The 19,224-nt window shown below is 43.8% G+C and overlaps 1 protein-coding gene across 1 annotated transcript; it reads left to right on the forward strand.

The window, feature by feature from the left end:
* The first annotated feature begins 15,742 nt into the window (after nt 1-15,742).
* On the forward strand, nt 15,743-16,860 carry LOC131263648 (TM2 domain-containing protein almondex). Its single transcript, XM_058265879.1, has 4 exons — nt 15,743-15,898; nt 15,973-16,001; nt 16,071-16,133; nt 16,210-16,860. The coding sequence occupies exons 1-4, from the start codon at nt 15,793-15,795 to the stop codon at nt 16,777-16,779; spliced, it is 768 nt and encodes a 255-aa protein (XP_058121862.1). The 5' UTR covers nt 15,743-15,792; the 3' UTR covers nt 16,780-16,860.
* The last annotated feature ends 2,364 nt before the right edge of the window (nt 16,861-19,224 follow it).

The following is a 19,224-nucleotide window of genomic DNA, read 5'->3' on the forward strand; positions in this document are numbered from 1 at the left end:
AGCCCACCGGACAGCGCACGAAAGGTCGACTAGGCCCCGCCACGGGAGGGTCTTGATCCCATAACTTTCACCGGAAGGCGTAGGAAAAGCTCACCCTCTTCACCATTGCAAAACTCTGTCCAAACATTAATGGGCCACCATTTACGACAAAGTGGAAAGCATCTGTCGGGCGGCACGGGATCCCCGGGTAGGAGCCCTCGGTTTTTTTTTTTTGCGCTCGAAAGAGATAGGCTGAAGATGAAAGTGTTTTATGGAAAAGCATAAAAATGGGTAGACAACCATGGGTTGCACCACCGCGGGCCGGTCGGTCGGTCGGTCGATCGATGATGATGATGATCGGACGCCTAACGCCGGCTAGCGCTAATTTATGCTTTACAAAGGGGTCAATAAATCTGCAATGGCTGCAACAAACCCACGGGCTTCCATAGCAGGATGGGTTGATCCAGTTGGTTGACGACGATTACTTTTGCAACCCGCAACGTCCAAGATGGCCCACATGGAGGAAAACACGCAGGAAGGCAACGAACGAGGCAACGGCATTTATAATTCATGCCATGATTTATGGATCCACACGTGTGTGCAGGAGGATGGCCGACACGTTCTTTACCGAAAATTGCTGAATTACGTTACGGTCGTTTCAAAGACAACGCACGCCAACTGCATGGAGGGACGGAAGTAACTAGTTTCTTCGCCCATACTTCCTTCATTCGAACCCAAAGAGCCCTTTCCCATTAATTGATTACCTGTGATGAAACGTGAAAATTGCGTTTAGGACGCTCGTTGGTGCAATTTCCCGTCCCGCGGTGCGCTTATGGGCGAAGGAAAAGTGAAATCTGAACGCATTTTGCTTCACGTGTTACCTCTGCTCTCCCTCCCGATGGCGTTCCTTTGCGTGCAAAAGGAGGAAATAAAACATGCAAAACAAAAAACAACCACCAAGTTTAAATTCCGGTTCAGGAACAGACAAACGAAAGAGAAAAAAAAGTACACCGACGTGAAGGAAACCTCCCAACGTTTAAACAGAAAAATGGACAGCCCGAAGTGAAAACATGCATTTTTCGAATTAATTTCCCACCGTGCGGTGCCGCGCTTGTGCCAAAGAAAATCGCAAGCTGACCGCCCGTTCGGCAGCGGAAGTAAAACGCACCACCGACGACTCTCTTTCGACGAGAAAAAAAACCGGCGTAAAATCGTCTTGTCCAACCGAACCGAATGGACCCTTCCGGCAGGCCGTGTGCGGTCATGCGCAGGCAGCGGACGAAAGGGAAAGGTCCAAGGGGGACCCCGTCGTAGAATTTTCCGTTTTCAATCGAACCAATATCGATCCAAGCGGGTAGAAAAATACAAAATAAAACGGGGATAAAGGCTGTGACCGGCAGTCGTTCTAACGAACCGTGAAATTAAAGTCGATCGTCTTCCACCGACCGACGCCTTAGGTCGGTTTCGTACACGATTTCAATCCACAATCCGATTTGCTGCGGGTGGAGCGCCGTGGCGTATCGGGATTATTTCATCCGCATGGGGGAATTGTCGAAAAGGACAGCCGAAGGGAACGGAGGGTTACCGATCGACCGAATAATATGATTACTACAAGATCAATCTGTAAACGGCGGAAAATGGTTAGCAATGGCTGATCTTTTTAATCTGCTGCTTCGAAATTTATTATTCAAACGTACTTGCGAAACGATCTCAAAACGAAGTATCATATTATTTTTTAACAACAGATAATGATGTATGGATCTATAAAGCTCCAGCAACTTATCTCTAATGAGGAATCGCTTTCACAGCACGTGGTAGATAAACGTGCAATCAAACGACATGAATAAACCCCTATCATTGTTATTATTTTCTTCAGATTATTATCACACCGTCTTAAACCCGTATCGCCCCCAATCAGTACCGGGATTAGAAAAGGTTACACGAACCGAAAGCCCACCCAGATAACGTCGAAGCACAGAAGAAGAAAAAAAATGCTGGTGAATAATCGCGCCGGAAGCGGACGCATCACATTTCACATCACCTTTTATCTTTCCGACCCGGTGGAGCCGTGAATAACTTCTTCTTTCCGCCGGTGACTCAAAACAAACGAGCTAAATCACCAGAATCATGAGCATTTAAAAATGCATGAGAGCAAGAAGATGATGAACGGCTGAACGATGAAATATGGAACAAGACGAATGAAATCGGAAAACTTGGCCGAGGAGGTAAAAGACCTGGCAAAGAGACAACCAGAGTGGAGTAGAAAAAAAAATACAAAAACAAAAACTACAAGCAGGAGGGTACCTTAAATAAAAAAAAACATAGAAAACATAAAATAGAATGAGCACAGAAAAGGGGTACACAGCGGAGGATAAAAAACATTTCCGCACGTGTTCCAGATGTCCCAGATGCACCCGGAGGAAATCTATTATAACAAATAATTCCACCATGGCAGCGATTCGTTTGCCGATATAAAAGAAACTATTTTTCCGTGCATTATCATTTGGGAAATGGAAAAAGTTGCATCTCATGACACAACCACCCAAACAAACTGCACGGAACTGCGTTCCGGGACACATCCCGAGGCCCATGAAATCCACGAGGAAGTAGGGGAACAAAAACGCGAGTAGGCACTTTTCCTAAACGTACACTCCCCAGACACTACCAGACGAAAATATCGATTCATGACGACGTGTGCTTTCAACACTTCGGAAATGGGACAACGGCCACGGCAGCGGAGGGGGGGCACAGTGAGGGAAGCCGAGAAGCAACCAAAGTGCTGCTGGCAACTCATAATGGAAAACGGAGAAAAAAACCGAGCCCTCCCGAGGGAAATGGGGAGACAATTGTTGGCGAGAAGTACACTCGACCCAGCGTTATTATCAAACAACGCCGAGACTGGCCCTTCGGTAGGAGGAAAAGAAAGAAGTGACTTTTCATAACCAGACCAGCCCTCCCCTAACCGTACTACCCCTTCTTTGAGGGTGGCAAAAGAAACAACTAAACCGATAATTTCCATTTTCATTTGCCATTTAAGTCATTCCTTTCCTCATACAATTTCTGCCTCTTTTTGGTGTATTTCTACCGTCTTTTCCGCACCTTGATTGAATAACTTTTGTACCCTATCGAATGCGTCATTCATTAAAGATTTTCCCCAAGCCTGGCAGCTATAGTTTGCGACCTGTCAGCGGTTTGTTTTACTCACTTACTAACTCACTCGGTTGGATTTTTTTTCATTCACCGAGGCGGACCCGCGCAGACAAATCGACGGCAGGTTTGTTTACAACCGGTGGGTTTTGATTTTTCCGTTTTTTTTCTCATCGCGAAAAAACGATTTCCACCAACCCTTCTCTTCCGACCATCTTAGACACGCGGTGCGCCGAACGACGATACTTCTCGTCAGCCCGTGTCATTTATAGCAACCAACACGCCATCGTTTTTCCAAATCAGCCAATCGATCAGATGTTCCCCGAGCGAGCGCGTGTTGAAAAGGAAAACATTTCCCTCCACCCATCAGCGGTGGCCCGTGACGGTTTGCCAGACGTTTCACCATGCGTTTTTCCACCATTCGTGACTTTTCAGCGATCCGATGTTGGTCTCCCGGGAAGCTTTTATTGTATCATGTTTCATTCGATTTCTGGCGACGACAGACAGGAGCGGCGAACAACCTACACCCTCTCTCCCTAGGGTGATCGAGAAAACCATACCCACGTAGGACAACTAAATCAACCTCTCCATCGCTAGGCCACAAGTTTATTTCCATGGCTCGATGTTCTCCAGCTGCGATTCGATTCCGCACTCAAGGTTGAAGGAAAATAAAAGACCCCCGGCTCGCTGGGAGGTGTAGCGACCGCGCCGGTCGAAGGAAATGTTAATGGATTTTTAAATTCCACGTGTTTACGGTTAGTTCGACAGGAGATCAATTTAATCGCCTGGTCCGAAGTGGTTGGAAACAAAATTTATTTAATTTCCACCAAGTGGGAAACAAATTAATCAATTAAGCAGGGTGTGTAAAGTTTATCAAACGATCAGCCGTTAATTATATGCGGCCTACAACCATTCATATGTCGGGTTCACATTTGTTCACATTAATTGGTGCCATAATAACCGCACCCGAAGTGGATCTTTAATCCAAATCATATTTCCGGCGTAAGATAGGACGCATTTTGAACTAAGACAGCCGCTTGTACATCAGGCATCATCCGTTCTCGATCGGTAAAGTAAAAACGAAATAAAACATAGTTCCACCTTGGTGGGTTTTGTAGCTTCCCGTCAAATAAACACATTGTTAAGCACAAAAACCCCCCATCGAACTCGCCACCACAGATGACTGCTGCTGTTTCGGTGGATGAGTTTTCGTGCGGCGTATGTGCTCTGAAAAGGGCCTCGGACACCACGCGAAACCAATCCAACCCGATTTGCTGCTTGGAAGCCAGCCGGGAGAAGGAGCAAAGGAACGGCAATTATGCGGTTGCACCTTACCTTCGCTTTTGCACTGGAGCGTTATTAATTATGCTTCGGTAAGCGGCCGACGCAAATGAGGGAAACAGACTAAAAAGGGAAACTAAGGGGGTTCAGTCGGGGGGGGGGGGGGGGGGGGGGGGGGGGGTTTCACGTTTTTATGCAACCTTTTACTTCTTGCCGAGGGCTTACACTTTTCCTCCAATTGGTTGTTGTACCATTTCAATCGATTGGTATTGGCTAACACCACACGAAGGAAGGTAACTTTCTTCGTTGGGATTAGGATTATTTTTGCATACTGTTATTAGTTTCGTTCCAATCTTGCACGTGCACTTTTCTACTGTTTTTGTGTGCATGCATTCGTTTGGGTTAATTTATCGCTACGCTCTTACCTAAAGGTACCAATTACCAATGATCGAGCACACTTCATAGGGTATTTTCTTGTTTTTATGCACTTCCGATTAATAAATGGTTGCAAGATCAATAAAACAAAGTATATCTTGCGGGGTGATGAAAGAAAAAATGTGAAGGGTTTTTAAGAAATCTTTTTAGCATCTCGATGGAACAAGCAAAATATACCCTGATCCGTGGCGCACCTCAGTTCGAACAAATAAACCCCATTTCCCACCTACGACAACATTTCAATCGAATGCCGTTTTCTGTGGGAGCTGAACACAAAAAAAGGCCAAGCTTAGCGCCAACGAGGAGGGAAGGCACAAGAATCGGCAAACCCACCCACCACCGGTTTCAATTTTACCGCCACAAATACCGACGTCCATCTAAGGCACGATCATTTCCTCACAAATCCCACACGACAAAAAACATTCCGCAGACACCGAAGAAATCAGCCGGCTATAGTTTTGGGCGCATTCGTTCTGACGCATTCGAGTCGCGTCATTTTCCGCATCAAACCGTCGCTCGGCAAGGCGGCGTTTGTCCTCCCCGACGTTGGTCATAAAACCATCCGCATGGCGCATTGTTCTCCCCCATCTTCCCCTAAGTCGAGCACTAAAGATCCACTATCCGATATGGCGCAGAGCAGATCATTATTCGCGATCGTTTGGATGAAGAGAGGCCGCGGCGTTCGGTGACTGATTTTGTTGTTGTGTTGTTGTGTTGTTGTGCGCCTCCCCGAGCCGACCACTTCTCTGCGCTCGATGGTTGGCTTAACGAGCGTTTACTACTAGAATAAGGCGGCCCCGGAACCGGGCGTTCCCCGACGATCGATCCACACACACACACGCCTCGGCCCGTCTTGCCCGGCTAGCGATGATAATTAAGCCCTGTGTCGGATCTCGGGAGGGGAAAAGAAAACGAAACGCTCCCCATGTAAGGTAATTAACTTCAAGCATAGAACATATGATAGAGCACCGAAAACACTTCACCCACCGGACCACCAGTCCACCAGATCGTCGGGATTTTGAGATGCTTGTTCGTGCAAATATTTCTTTTCCATGACACGGCCCGGACCAGAAATGAACCGACAGTGCTAAGTGAAACAGCCCTGCTACTGGGCAAGTGATTTTAAAACACACTAATGAATGAAAGAATAACGCACAGGGGATGAGGATCAAGGCAAGGCAAAGCCACCGTAAAAGGGTTGCAGGAGGTGGTGGGGGGTGAAAAATGATAAACATTAAAGCGCAACAGCACAAGCGCGCGAGATGGCAAACCGACCACGAGATGCAATCTTGAGCGAATCGAACCAATAATAATTGCCACGCCGGGTTTGCCGGAGCGAGCGATGGCCATTTTCCGGCGGAGGATTTGCATTGGCGTACCTCCCTCCACCGCCAGCCTTAGCAGCTCGGCAGTCTTTCAGCTCCATTGGCCAGAACGGACGTGGGTTGGAGGAAATGGAAAATGGTTCTTTGCCGGTGCATTATTGTTCTGTAGCATGCAACTTTTTCGCTGCACCAAGCTGCGTTTTACTGCGCCCAGCACTAGTTGCACCACCAATTATCGACGAAACGGAGCGATTGGAGCGATAAAGACGCAACGGTATCGTCGTGCAGAGTGTGTGGGAGGAGGGTGGGGTGTTGGGGGTATAGTTGATTATGGTACAGTAAAATGTTTCACATTTTATAGTGTAAGAAAATCGCTCCAACAGCTCGAAGCACGATTATTCTTCGAATGCATTCTTTACTTTCGTGCGTAATTCCTATATGGCTTTAGGGTAGAGTGAGGCTATCATGCACCCCTTTCAGTTAAAAAGTGGAAAAGCCAAGGAAAAAATCTTTATCTCAGACATATCCAATTTTAGACTGTTTGCCTTTGTTTGTTTGTCTATTTTTTTAAAATAATTTTCAAATAAAAACGTGTTATGCAAATGTAAACATTTGACTGAAACACTTTTCATGTTTACGATCATTTGATGATGACAACAAAATTATAAGAAAACATTTGGAGAATTTTTCCAGGGTACTGGGAGCTACCCGGTAATATTACAGTCTGAGAAAACTCAGCAAGTAAGTATATTGCAATATGATAAAGGTACGAAGATGAGTGTGTAGGATTTGTTTCATTTATTTTTTTCCAATAAACAAATGTTGATTGAGATGTTCTTAAAAATTTTAAAAGAACATTACGTATTTTTAACTTAAAAGGTAAATCGGTCCATGAGCGCCGGGGCGCACCACCTCGACGGTGTGGGTTCGAATCCCAAACGAGACCGAGACGTACACATAGGGAAAACGTCTCGTAACCCCTTAACGGGTAGGCATGACCAACACGGTCGTTACACCAAGAAGAAGACATTTAAAGGATACATAAACCTTTCAACATCATTTGTGGCAACTCAACCAAAACATTTTACAAAAAAATTTCAAAATTTTCCAACAGATTTATATGTAATACTATCGAGAACAATTTTATACACTTTAAAAGAATAAAATGTTGCAGCCACTACTGGCTAACACCTAAATAGCCCTTCTAGTAGATTTGCAACACTCGCAAGCGCCAGTATGCCCCACGTTACTCTATTTTTCTAAATCATCATCTGTTCTTATTCTAAGTGAATAATAAAAAAGTTATGAGAAAATGAGTAAAAATAAAATGAAAAATACCTTTCTTATTGCTTTGATTAGCTCTACACAGGTAAATAAAAGCTCTCGGAATTTGTTAAAATACTTCACCGACTCCTATTTTATCTCGACACGTGCTACGAGACACACATCTGCTAGACACTTTCGAGCAACACTGCTGAAAAATTCATCAACCGAAAGATATTTATATCAGCGGGCGGACAAAATCTTTTCCGCAAGCAACGGAAAAAGACGCGAAAAAAGGCATCCACGGTCCAACGAATGCGCAATCAATTTGGCACGGCCTCCACCCTAGGTGGTGGTGGTGGTGGCAAATTGCATCCTATTTCACGTCACTTACCCCGCGGTTTGGCGCATCCGGTGATAAACTTAGGAGATGTATTTTTTTTTTTCATTTCATCCGGCTGCTTCTTCCGTCGAAAAAAGGAAGGAAAACTCAGCCCAGTCACACGGAACGTACCGGGCGCGCGCCAGACGTCTCGTGCCCAGACAGTCTCGGAAATGTGAGATATGTACATGCCCGTTTCTTAAAGACGCCTTTTGTGAATGAGGAAACGGCCGACGTCTGCCGTGGGGACGTAGGAAAACTCCTTCCCAAATGCAACTGCCATCGATGCGGCTGATGGTGGTGGAAAATGCCTCCAACTTAGACACAAATCCCAGCTATTGGCCCACACGGACGACACCAATGTCCGGGCAAGTGTGAAATAGACAGCAAAAGAAAGGAAAAAGAGAAAAAGAGAGAAAAGCAATACAAACGAGCTACTCGCACGCACCTTAACATCGCATTTTTACAGGAAACTTCAGCGAATAAGGTGTTTTTGGTTTCTATCTGAACGTTTCTTGCGCCGAAGTGAAATTGCACCAATTTGCCAATTTCTTTATGGTACAATCATAGCGACGTACACAGCAGGTTTGTGTGTGTAGCTACATGTGTTTTCTCTTATTTTTATACAACAATCAGCCCAATCATCGCCGAATTTCGTGCGGTTCTCCGGCACACTGGGCCAACCAATGTCTGAATTGGGAGCTGTAAACAGGTCATCAATAAGACAAAACATTCCACCCTTGTTTTTTTCTCAACGATAGCCGGCAGACTTAAATCAAACGAAGAGGTGGTACTCGAAAGTAGATATATAATAAATTCAGTTTGTAAATTAATCGTACATATAAAACAATTCCTCGTGGTGAAACAAATCGCCTGCCGCCCGAGAGAAAGAAAAAAACCCATTTTCCTATTCTCTACGCCACATGATCGCCGAGGTATGGAAAATGTACAAGAATGGGTCTCTTTTTTTATTGGCTGCCGGAAAACTTCTATCGAATACAAGCTGCATGCTGTTCCCTTTTATCTCAACGTGAGCCGAATCAAAGCGGGGTATTATTTTGTGTAAGCGAACCCAAACAAGCTATCGAACGCATTCCATAGTGCGTACCAATGAATATCAAAAAAGATTGATCTAGCTATGCTTCTATTCTTGCTTAGGGGGAAAAGTTATCGCTTTATCAAAAACCCCCCATTCGGCTGACAAGAAACAAACATTGATCTTCGTTCACCTGTCCAGGTAATCGAATGAAGAAAAAAAAACCGGCCGGCGAATGACAAGGCAACTATTTGCCAAAGCAAAGTGAACAAGTAAACATTAGGAAAACGAAGAGGCGAGGGGAAACGAGAGAAACGCACATAAATTCCATCGCACGCATGATCACGGCTAATTTCCGCGATCCGCTTTCTTTGATAACGCCACATCACATCGCCATTGCGGGGAAGGAGAAAAAGGCATCGTTGTTTTTTTCTTCCAACTCATTTCCATACAAGACCATCCCGAACAGGCGACCAGTTTTCACTCTCCCGGTCACTTGACCCATCGGTGTAGGTTTCGTTCGCTGATGAGCCATGAAATTGACAGCTGATGGACAAGTTGCGTACGATCAGATGGGTCGAGGAGTCGAGTTCCGTTACGAGGACGATATAAAGGGAGGCATTATTTACACTTCACTTAGGCCTTGAAGGTGACTTCCGAGCGGGAAAGGAAAGCTTGGGCCGGGTTATCAACGGCATCTCGAAGAAAGTTGTCCGTTGCCTTCGAACGGGTTCTTGAACCAGTCACCTCTCCTCTGCTTGGACGGCGCCGGATGAGCTATCAGAATGTGTGCGCTTACGATGCTGTTACATCATCCGAACGTTGTGTATTGTGTTCGGTGGAATGTAACGTTAATAACCACTCCAAAAATGGGAGCCTAATTAAGTACCGATTAGGGGCAATGGTCAATGTTTGACCTGCAGTGTAATGAGTGTGTGAATTGTAACGGAAAATATCCCGTAACGAATCTTTCCTCGATCAATCCTCCACATTAAGCTTATAACCTTCCAGCGAGTGCCTTCTGTTACCAACACCATAAGGTTTTTGTATGCCATGCGAAAAATTTACAAGAATTCGAAGATCGTTTGTGTTTCGATACCTTTTGATGTCCGTAAGATTAAGTCATTAAAATATAATTAGGACACTGCATGTAATTGAGCAATCAAGACAGTGTTTTTCGAATAAAATTTCAAACAAAAATGAAAACCACGAAAAACCAAAGAAATAAAAAGAAAATCGACGGCAAAAATTTCAAACGTGTTTGATTAGAATTGATATAAGGAAATACTTTTCTAATCGTTTTAAAGCTTTTCAGGGCACCGGTTAAAATTTGAAGTCACTTCCAAGATTACATTATTACAAGAATATTTTTTACAATTATACTAAAGTATTGCATTTTATAAATCAGCATTTGAATCCACTAATTTTTTTCTTCTATTAAACGATCCTTGGGGTCAATAAATAAAATGAAGATGAATTCTAATCTGTTTTTCGCAACGCAGTATCTCGGTTTCGACGACATTTCCAAACAAGAAACATATTTATATGAACACTGTAAAACCCAAAAAGTGGGCTCTAAAGAGAAAAACGTAATGAAATTTTAATGAAAATTTCTCAAAATAATAGACCAACAGTAAAATGCCGGAGCAAAGAAATCCCTTAACTTGCTTGACTTATGTTATAAACTAGTGCCCCGGACTTAAATAAAGGATCATTATTTTTCAACACTTGTTCGCCAAGCAGGACGCCTGTGTCAACGTACACCTTCTTTTCCGTGGAGAGAAAACTCAACTTCTCGCATTGCTTATCAACTTTTCCATCTTGCGTTGAAGTGTGGAAAGAAAAATTGCCCCTAAATAAACACAAGCGAATCGTGCACGTGAAGCTGGCAGTGCACTATTTGTTTTGCTCTCGCCGTGTCGTGTGACCAAAAGGGATTAGGGCGAAGTGGGAAAGGGGTGGGGTGAGGGGGGGTTGGGGGTCTTAGGGAAGGCTCAAAAACACTCCAAAGTCGGAGTGGACCAGGCAAGCGATCAAACAACACGATGGTGGTTCCTTTCGCGCGCACACACCAGGCAAGTACCAGACTTCCCGAACAGTGCCGCTCCACACGTGCACCACCACCACCGGGGCAACACACAATAGCGGTAAATGCATAATTTGTCCATCATTTATGAATTCATCTCGGGTCCCACCTCTCCCAGCCCTTTGAGGGCACCCTCCGTTAGGTTTCCTCTTTTTTCCAAGCCGCCCCGAAAAGAAGTCGACTCAGTATCTTTCTTTCTTTCTTTTCGTCTTAAACGATATGAAATGGGATTTCATAAAACGTTCACTTCAATCACACACACCTCTCCCGTGGTACAGTTTGTTTGCCCCCCTTTCTTTCCCCGCAGTTATGGTTTAATGTTTCTTTTCTTTTTCGTTAAAAAGTGTCTGCTAGAAAACTCATCTCGTTTCACCGCCATTGGCCTTGAGTTAAACCGGGAAGACATGCGATGAAAATCGTCACCATTATGGCACACCATTGGGCCAGATTTGGTCGCGTGCGCCCGTGAGACACCGACTCAGCCAAGAATCGTGTGGCCAACGTACGGAGGAGGCCCAGTTTTTGCCGGTGCAAATCGACCCCGTTTACTTGGCGCATTCCGACGAGGCAAAATCGAGTGTCGAACACGACTTGCAACATAATACAAACTCCCACCGCTCTTTCGCTCTCTCTCTCCCTTCTCAAACGGAAGATTAAGGAGCGAACGGCGCATAATCCATGGTTGGGTTGAAAACTGAAATCCGAGTCTCGGAACGTCCCGGAACATGGGAGACCGTGTGGAGCCGGCCGGGATACGGAGCGCCGGGTGTCAATTCTGCTGCAATGCAACTGGTTTTCCCTTCGTCCACCCTTATCCTCTTCACAGTCTCCAACTAATCTGTACAATTCGATGCACCAGAAAGCTAGCGATGCGATCCGTTAGACCGATTTCACGTCATGTATGACGTTCTTCCACCAACTCACACACAAGTTGATGCACATCTTCGGCCCGGTGGCGGATTATGATTACGAAAACGTCTTTGAAACGGATGGAACGCAACGCATAACGGCGGGAGTAGAATTGTGACCGTTCGACAAAAGGGTGTAAAAAATGTGCTGGAAAATTACACCGATGCTGATGAGCTTGTTTCATCAATTCCAGAAGCGAATTGGGCTGAGTTAAATAATCTTCGGTTGTTTATTCGCTATTATCCGTGGATGGTTAACGGCGTGTAACATTAGAAGCAATAAATTTGAATCACCATTATCAATTTTCTATCCTTAATCAAATCTTGGGTTCGAAGGGTTCAAAGAGAAGAAGAATTACCATTAAATGAAGGGATTAAATTAAGCAGAATCGAAACCATTTCTTGAACGAGCAAAAGATATTTAATATTCATGGCCACAAGCAGTAGTGGTGGGACTTTACTGCAACGCACTACAATTAATGAAATTACTGTCAAATTTATGTTCTTTCGTCAGACGGCCCCTCGTTTGTGTACGTGAGGCCAATGCATTTTTTCATGCAGTAGAGTCAGAATTAAAAATATTGATATTACCGAAGCACCGACACGCAACGAAAAAGAAGGAACGTGTGTAGAATTTAAACGAAAGGAATTTCCCCCTGCCGGCGTTCGAATGACGCTGACCTAAAAATACAAACATACACAAATCCGTTACAGTCACCCTCTGTTCGGTTCTCCTTACCTCCCACCTCAAGGCATCAAAAGGCCAGTATCCCCAGTGGTATTACTGTGCAGAAGTGGTAGTATTACGGCATTACCGTATTACCGCGCACCCGAAGAAAAACAAGTCCGCACCGCAAGGTCAAGGCGAGAAGGATGGGCGAAAGAAATGCGGGAGCAAAAACAAAAGTAGACCGCGACATGGGATTATTGCAGGACGCGAAACGCAACCAACAGAAAAGCTAAGAAATATCGATTCGAAGGGATCTTAGGAAATGGTAGACTAATGTGGTAGCTGTCAAGCATCGGTTCCTCCGCTCATGTATCTTTTTCCGGTTTTTGGCCTGTTGAAAAACTGGATCCCCCACCGCACGGGAACCTGAGAACAAGCCGGCCCGGACCGGTTTCGAGATGGTTGCATGTACCGGGCGTTGCCACACCGGCCTTTGGCTTGGTTCTTGAATTTCAAAGAAAGCAGACATACGTCAATTTTAAATAACACTAGCAATGAGCAAAGCAACCCAACCCCGCGCGTTGAGTTGGAACGTTTTGGAATATCCCGTGTGTCAATTCATTTCGAATATTGGAGCCTTTTGCGGGACCGATTTGACATTCAAAACACATTTCGTTTGTGGCTCGCGGAATAACAATGCGTTGCCAACGACCGATCGAACACGGAAGAAAGTTTCACCAAATCGAATGAAACTGTCGAAGAAAGGCGAAGACGATTTCCATTATCTTTGCACCACCACCCCGATTACTCCAACCTACCTTTTTCTTCCCGGAGCTCCTGGAGTGACTGCGAGAGCTAGAAGCGAATCCGATTACGTCGTCCTATTGTTTCCGGTGATCGATTTGCTCGAAGATGAACAGCTGACAGACGATGGTTACTGGATTAGAAACACTTTTCACGCACAGACACACACACACTGTCGATGACTACTTTGCATTGGAAATTTGCAAACTCTGTGCAAGTTAGAAAACCGGTCAACACTTCTTTTTTAGGTTTTTTAACATGAAATCATTTCTCTTTGCACGATGAAGATACAAAAAAAGGGAAAGCAATTAGATGCAACGCAGCAAGTAAGGGCGAAAAGGAAGAAAAACGACCCTCGATCAGCAGCCGGCAATCGTTTATCCATCGATAATTATCTTCGGAAGGTGTGGTGTGGGTAATGAAAGGAAAAATAGGGAAAAGGGGAAAAGTGAGCTGATTTTGTTATTGCAGCGGTTGTCTCGAGCCCCAGAAAACGAAACAGTTAGAGAAGGGGATGACGAGGGGTGAAGAAACAACACACTCGCGAATGCATCAAATTTGCATACGATTTACGAAATCAGCTCCACCGCCACTCTGCTGCCGGCCTGAGACGATCTGCGAATCGTTTTCCCTTTTTCCTCCGTTTTCTGCCACACAAAACGTGTTGCAGATGAATGGATTTCATTCGATTGGAGCTGTTATGTTTTCTTCTCTTAGCGCCGCACCTTATGCTGTCCAAAGTTGGGGTTTTATTCTTGAAGGAAAGTAAACGTATTTTAGCTAAAAGAAGAAAAAAAACCTTGCAATCAGTAACATTTTCCTCAGTTTGTAAATGACATCACCACACGTTTGGGAATGGATGCCGATTTTCTATCCGTTTTTCAGTGACATTTATCTCGCCCACTTGGATTGCAACAGCTGCAGTGGAAATGAGCGATGATTCGATATGGCTTATCGAAAACGATGGCCATCGCATGAATCATGCCTGGAAATCTCTGGAATACCCAGGAGGGAAGGACACGGAAACACTTTCTTTCCACATTTTTCGTTTCGGTTCTTCCACAGGATACCGGCGCACGCATGACACTAGCACGAAACCGTGGATTGCCCTTCGTTTTATATTGTATCGTCACAACAAAGAACAAGCACCACTATTGCACCGCACTAGAAGGGTCACACTCCATGACCAGATACAATTTTCTTTACGACAAACTCTCCCGATAAAGCAGACTACACGCCTCTAACTTTCTACTAAGGGGTTTTCCGTAGTAGGAATTTTCTTGCTGGAAAAATGTGATCACACCCAAAACAACCACACAGCTCTAAACAATATGGACATGCCGGTTTTCCAAAGGTAAAACACCAGGTTTTCTTCTTTTTGTTGCGTGTTCGTTCAACATTTACTTGTCGCCTTGGTGTCCATTGTTTTATGCAAGGACCTTTATGATAGCACACTTGTTTTTTTTTTTGCTTTATGCTTAATTGCGTGGGGAGCGACTCCCTTTCTTTTCTCGCCATCGATAAACGGGGTAAACCAAACAAATTGCGCACCTTGGAGAAATACTCCCGACATTCACATAAACACGGACACGGGTAAATATTTTATCGAGAGGCTTTGGAAGGGTTGCAATCTTTTTATCGATTACGCGCCCTTGTGCGTATGCACTTGGGAATGCAGAAAGAATCAATGTTCCACCCGAATGACAGCTGGAAGCTGGAACAAACGATCCTCCTTCTTCGAGCTGCAGTTTGTGACTAAATGAACTGGCTGTCGAATGAAGCACTGCGAGGTACGAGCTGTCATTTGTGCTGACAACAAAATATTTACCCTTTGACCAAGGTTATTAACAAAACGCCTCAAATACCTTGGAGATAAATTCAAATTTTTGTTGATTTTACTAGTTTGTTGAAAAGTTTTAGGTGACTGAATCGAATTTTACAAGTCAACCCACACATAAACAGTTCTTTGAATTCAAAGAATATTGTACGGATGAGATTTCTTCACTCCTCTTATTTTTTGAACAAAATGGTAGTGTGGGAAAGATGTAAAGTAAAACCCCAAAAAAATAGGTTTAAACACCATTTCGTAAATTAATTCGCTACCATATTGAACCGTCGTCCGTGCTATGATTTCCGTCGTTTGCTACGGAGAACCGCATTCGATTCACCATAGCAAACAACGGATGTCATGGCACAGACGACGTTACAAGGTGGTAGCGGCTGTATTTATAAAATTCTTATTACACCGATATTTGGTTCTTGAAACTGATTTGCAGAATTAACCTCTTGCTTTGGAAAAAAAGGTTACTTGAACAAAGCTAATTCGAGCCAATTTTAAACTTGATAATTTTGACCGATTGAGGGAACCGTACCTATCCATTGTCCCAATTGTCAAATGGTAAATAAACACAAACAACAACAAACTGGAAAAAGTCGTAACAAATAAAGGAACATAATTTGCGGTGTTAGATTCAAAATGTTAACAAGTCTTTTGCAAGGAAGATGTGTGCGATTGAACTGGAAGTCGGTCGTGTTTTTGATGATGTCGCTCATATTATCGCATATACGAATTACACAATCATGTAAGTTTGGTAACCTTTGTAAGCGAGGAGTAGTCGTCGAATTCGGCTAATGATTACACATTTTACTTTTCCAGCCGTAAATTCCAATAATCCAGAAGTAACTGTAAGCAGAAAGAAACACCCTATACTGTGCAATGCGTTCTAGTCTCACATGTTATGCTCTTTCTTTTAGCCTACAAAACTGGAGAAAATAAGTTCCGACATTGACCGGTCGGCTGTCACCATCAATTCGAATGTAACGAACCGTAACCTTTCTGCTCGTAGAAACCACTACTTAATCACATCAATTTACCATCATCCACCTTTTCCAGACCAAATCATCTTCTGATACAAGCCACTGCCCCAACGAAACTCTCTGCACGGACCTGCCGAACTCCTGCCTACAGTGTACCTACATTCCCCAGTGCAGATACGGGGCCGAAATCAACGTTTCCTGCCTCCCGAAAACGAATGTTGTCTGCCACGGAGATATGCTAAAGACGACGGCTAACCCAACCGAAGTCAAGCGACCCATGATCTGTCGTTACTGCTATCAGACCGAACGATGGGAACACAACTGCGAGCAGAAGGGTGGATGCAATTCGATCGACTCGCAGTACAAGACCAACTGCACCGTGCACCCGGAAATACTGTGCATGGGCAATCGGACGTTCATGAAAAAGATCCCGTGCAATTGGACGCAGGGCTACCGTTGGTCGACGACGCTTATTGTGAGCATTACCCTCGGCGGGTTTGGGGCCGATCGGTTTTTCTTGGGCCACTGGCAGGAAGGCATCGGCAAGCTGTTCAGTTTCGGTGGATTGGGCGTATGGACGTTGATCGATGTACTGCTCATCTCGCTGCACTATCTGGGACCGGCGGATGGGTCGCTGTACATCTAAGGTACACATTTTCTGAAAACATCTTACTAGTAAGGCTAAATTGTGATACGACGTGTTAGTAGAAATAAACTCAACCATACACATTGTCATTCAGGAATAGTCATCACCCCTGCATTTACGAAAAGGCTTGAAAGAATTTAACCATTGGAAAATTATCGCTCATAGAAAATGAAAACTCAATTTAAATTTTGCTATTTTTTTATTGGTTTTCTTTTTTTTATATGTTTCACAAGTGTCGACATTAAACCGTTTTAGATTTGTCATTTTCTTGCGGATAGAAATCGCACTTCGGTGCCTCCGTCTACTTGGATATTAGTTTAAGACGAAAACCCGAAATACGCCCTCTTCCGAAGAAAGATGAAAACGTCATCTTGCCTCTGTTGTATTCAGCCGGTTGTTGTTGCTGGGTACTCTTGATGTTGATGTTGCTAAATTTCCCATCGCCTACTTTCGCGTTTCCTTGATGTTGGTTTTTCATCTCTCGAATCAACTCGAATCTCTCGAACTGGTGAAGTTGTTCCTTGTTTGTGTCCACGTTTTTCACGATGGGCTGCTTCCCATTCACTCCGGCACGATCGAACGCTGTCCACCACCGCGTGTTGCGTTTTGTTCTTACTTAAACATTAATAAATGGGTCTCCTTCGATGGTTCCCTTTTCTTCCCTATGTGTGTTTTACTTCCCTTTGCTTATTGGATATTCTTTTTTTGTTTATGCTTCTTAGAACCACTGCATTTATTTGTGGTAATTGCTGTTACTAGGTGGCGTTCACACTACATTGCATATTATTGTTATTACATTTATTCATAGTATGTTTTGCATCCTCTTCCGCTCTACCCACTGCCTCACACCTCTCACACGTTCTTCGCACAGGCAAACTGTCCCCATTTCTAAGTGCTCCACACTGTTTTGCTTGGCGTCTCCTCTTTCTCTCATCTTCTTGTTGCATTCTCACGCATCTTTATTACTAGTACATAGTGTGTGTTTGCTTTTTTTTGTTGTTGCATGGTTTCCTTATTTAAGATGATTTTTACGATAGTAGTTTTGCTTACCTTTGCTTTGCTCTTAAAATTTTCCACCTTTGTTTGCTATTGTTATGTTCGTTAATCTTTAATTGATCCTTCTTCTGCAGCAACTTAATTTCCGCACCTTCTGCGTATTTAATCGTTTTAAACTATGGAGTTGCATTCTTAGTTTTTCTTTTTTAATGTTAATCATGCGATCTATATTAACCGGGAATAAAGGATTAATTGTTATTTCATTTCAATGTTTCTCATGCTGTTACTATGGTTGTATGTTTTTTTAAATGTATTTTGTTTTTTTTTTGTAGCTCCTCTTCTCCGGATATTGACGGTGGAGAATTGCGTTTTCTACTGTTGCCTTCCAACCAGACATTCCCTTCTTTTTGTAGCTTACCGGCAACTATCGTGTATCGTATCGTGTATTAATAAATTTCAAATTTTATTACTTAATTTCATTGTATCTTGTTAATTATACCGCGAGAGTTTGTATCTCCACTTTCAACAAACAAAGGAAAAAAGCTGGACGTGTGTAATAAAATAAAAACAAGGAACACAAAGCCTTACAAGAATCTAAAACAACGCCTAAACCTTCTGCTAGATACTGTGGATATATCGGCGAATTTCGGACCGTCCGAGCATACACTGCCGGCTTCTGCACAAGATTTACCTCCTTCTTCCTCATCTATTCATGGTGGTTCTCCTTCGATGACGGTGGATTCGGTTCAGTGATTCTCAAGGCAACCAAACACTCCAAACACACACACACACACACAAGCGGCAACTAACGGTGCTGGGCCGGTTTCAAATTTGAGCGCTTCCACAGAGAAATTGCTAAAAATATAATTCTTGTGCCTTCACACCGGTGCGTTCGCCGTTCGTGCACGGCCAGTGTTGTTGTCTATTTTGAAACGCGTTTTCCTTCACGTTAATGGAGCACACCGCAACACCATTAGACAAAAATGCATGATGAGAAAAATGCCCACCCGGGGGGTGGTGGTTTGCCGGCAGAAAGTGGTAGTTTCGGCTTCCCGAAAACGCTCTCACACGAATATCTACCGATGGATTCTTTTGGCGAGAGAACAACATAAAAACGTTGTCTTTTTAATAAAAGCACAAAACAAAACCAATCATTTGTACGCTGTTCTTATGCTAAGGACTTGCTTTGTAAAGGTAAGGTAGCGCAGGTTTAAATTATACAAGCCAAGGGGTGTTTAAAAGACAGAAAAAAAATAAAATAAAATACAATGGACCACAAATCGTTACACAAACGGTCGTCGTGGTCGTGTGCTGTGTTCCAATCGGAGGATTAAAAAACTAAAACGAGACACTAAAACAAAAGGTAAAATGAAATCATCAAAGGGTGTGTTTTATCAGATAAAATCAAAATGCGACAACGCAACTACACACACACACACACATTTTAAA

This window comes from Anopheles coustani, chromosome 2 (assembly GCF_943734705.1).
Source record: "Anopheles coustani chromosome 2, idAnoCousDA_361_x.2, whole genome shotgun sequence".
Classification (NCBI taxonomy): domain Eukaryota; kingdom Metazoa; phylum Arthropoda; class Insecta; order Diptera; family Culicidae; genus Anopheles; species Anopheles coustani.

Bases quoted from the DNA above. Each gene is read 5' to 3' on its own strand.
- LOC131263648 (XM_058265879.1), top strand. From the start codon at position 15,793: ATGTTAACAAGTCTTTTGCAAGGAAGATGTGTGCGATTGAACTGGAAG. The intron at 15,899-15,972 runs GTAAGTTTGGTA...TTACTTTTCCAG, and splicing joins TATACGAATTACACAATCAT to CCGTAAATTCCAATAATCCA. The intron at 16,134-16,209 runs GTAACGAACCGT...CACCTTTTCCAG, and splicing joins CTGTCACCATCAATTCGAAT to ACCAAATCATCTTCTGATAC.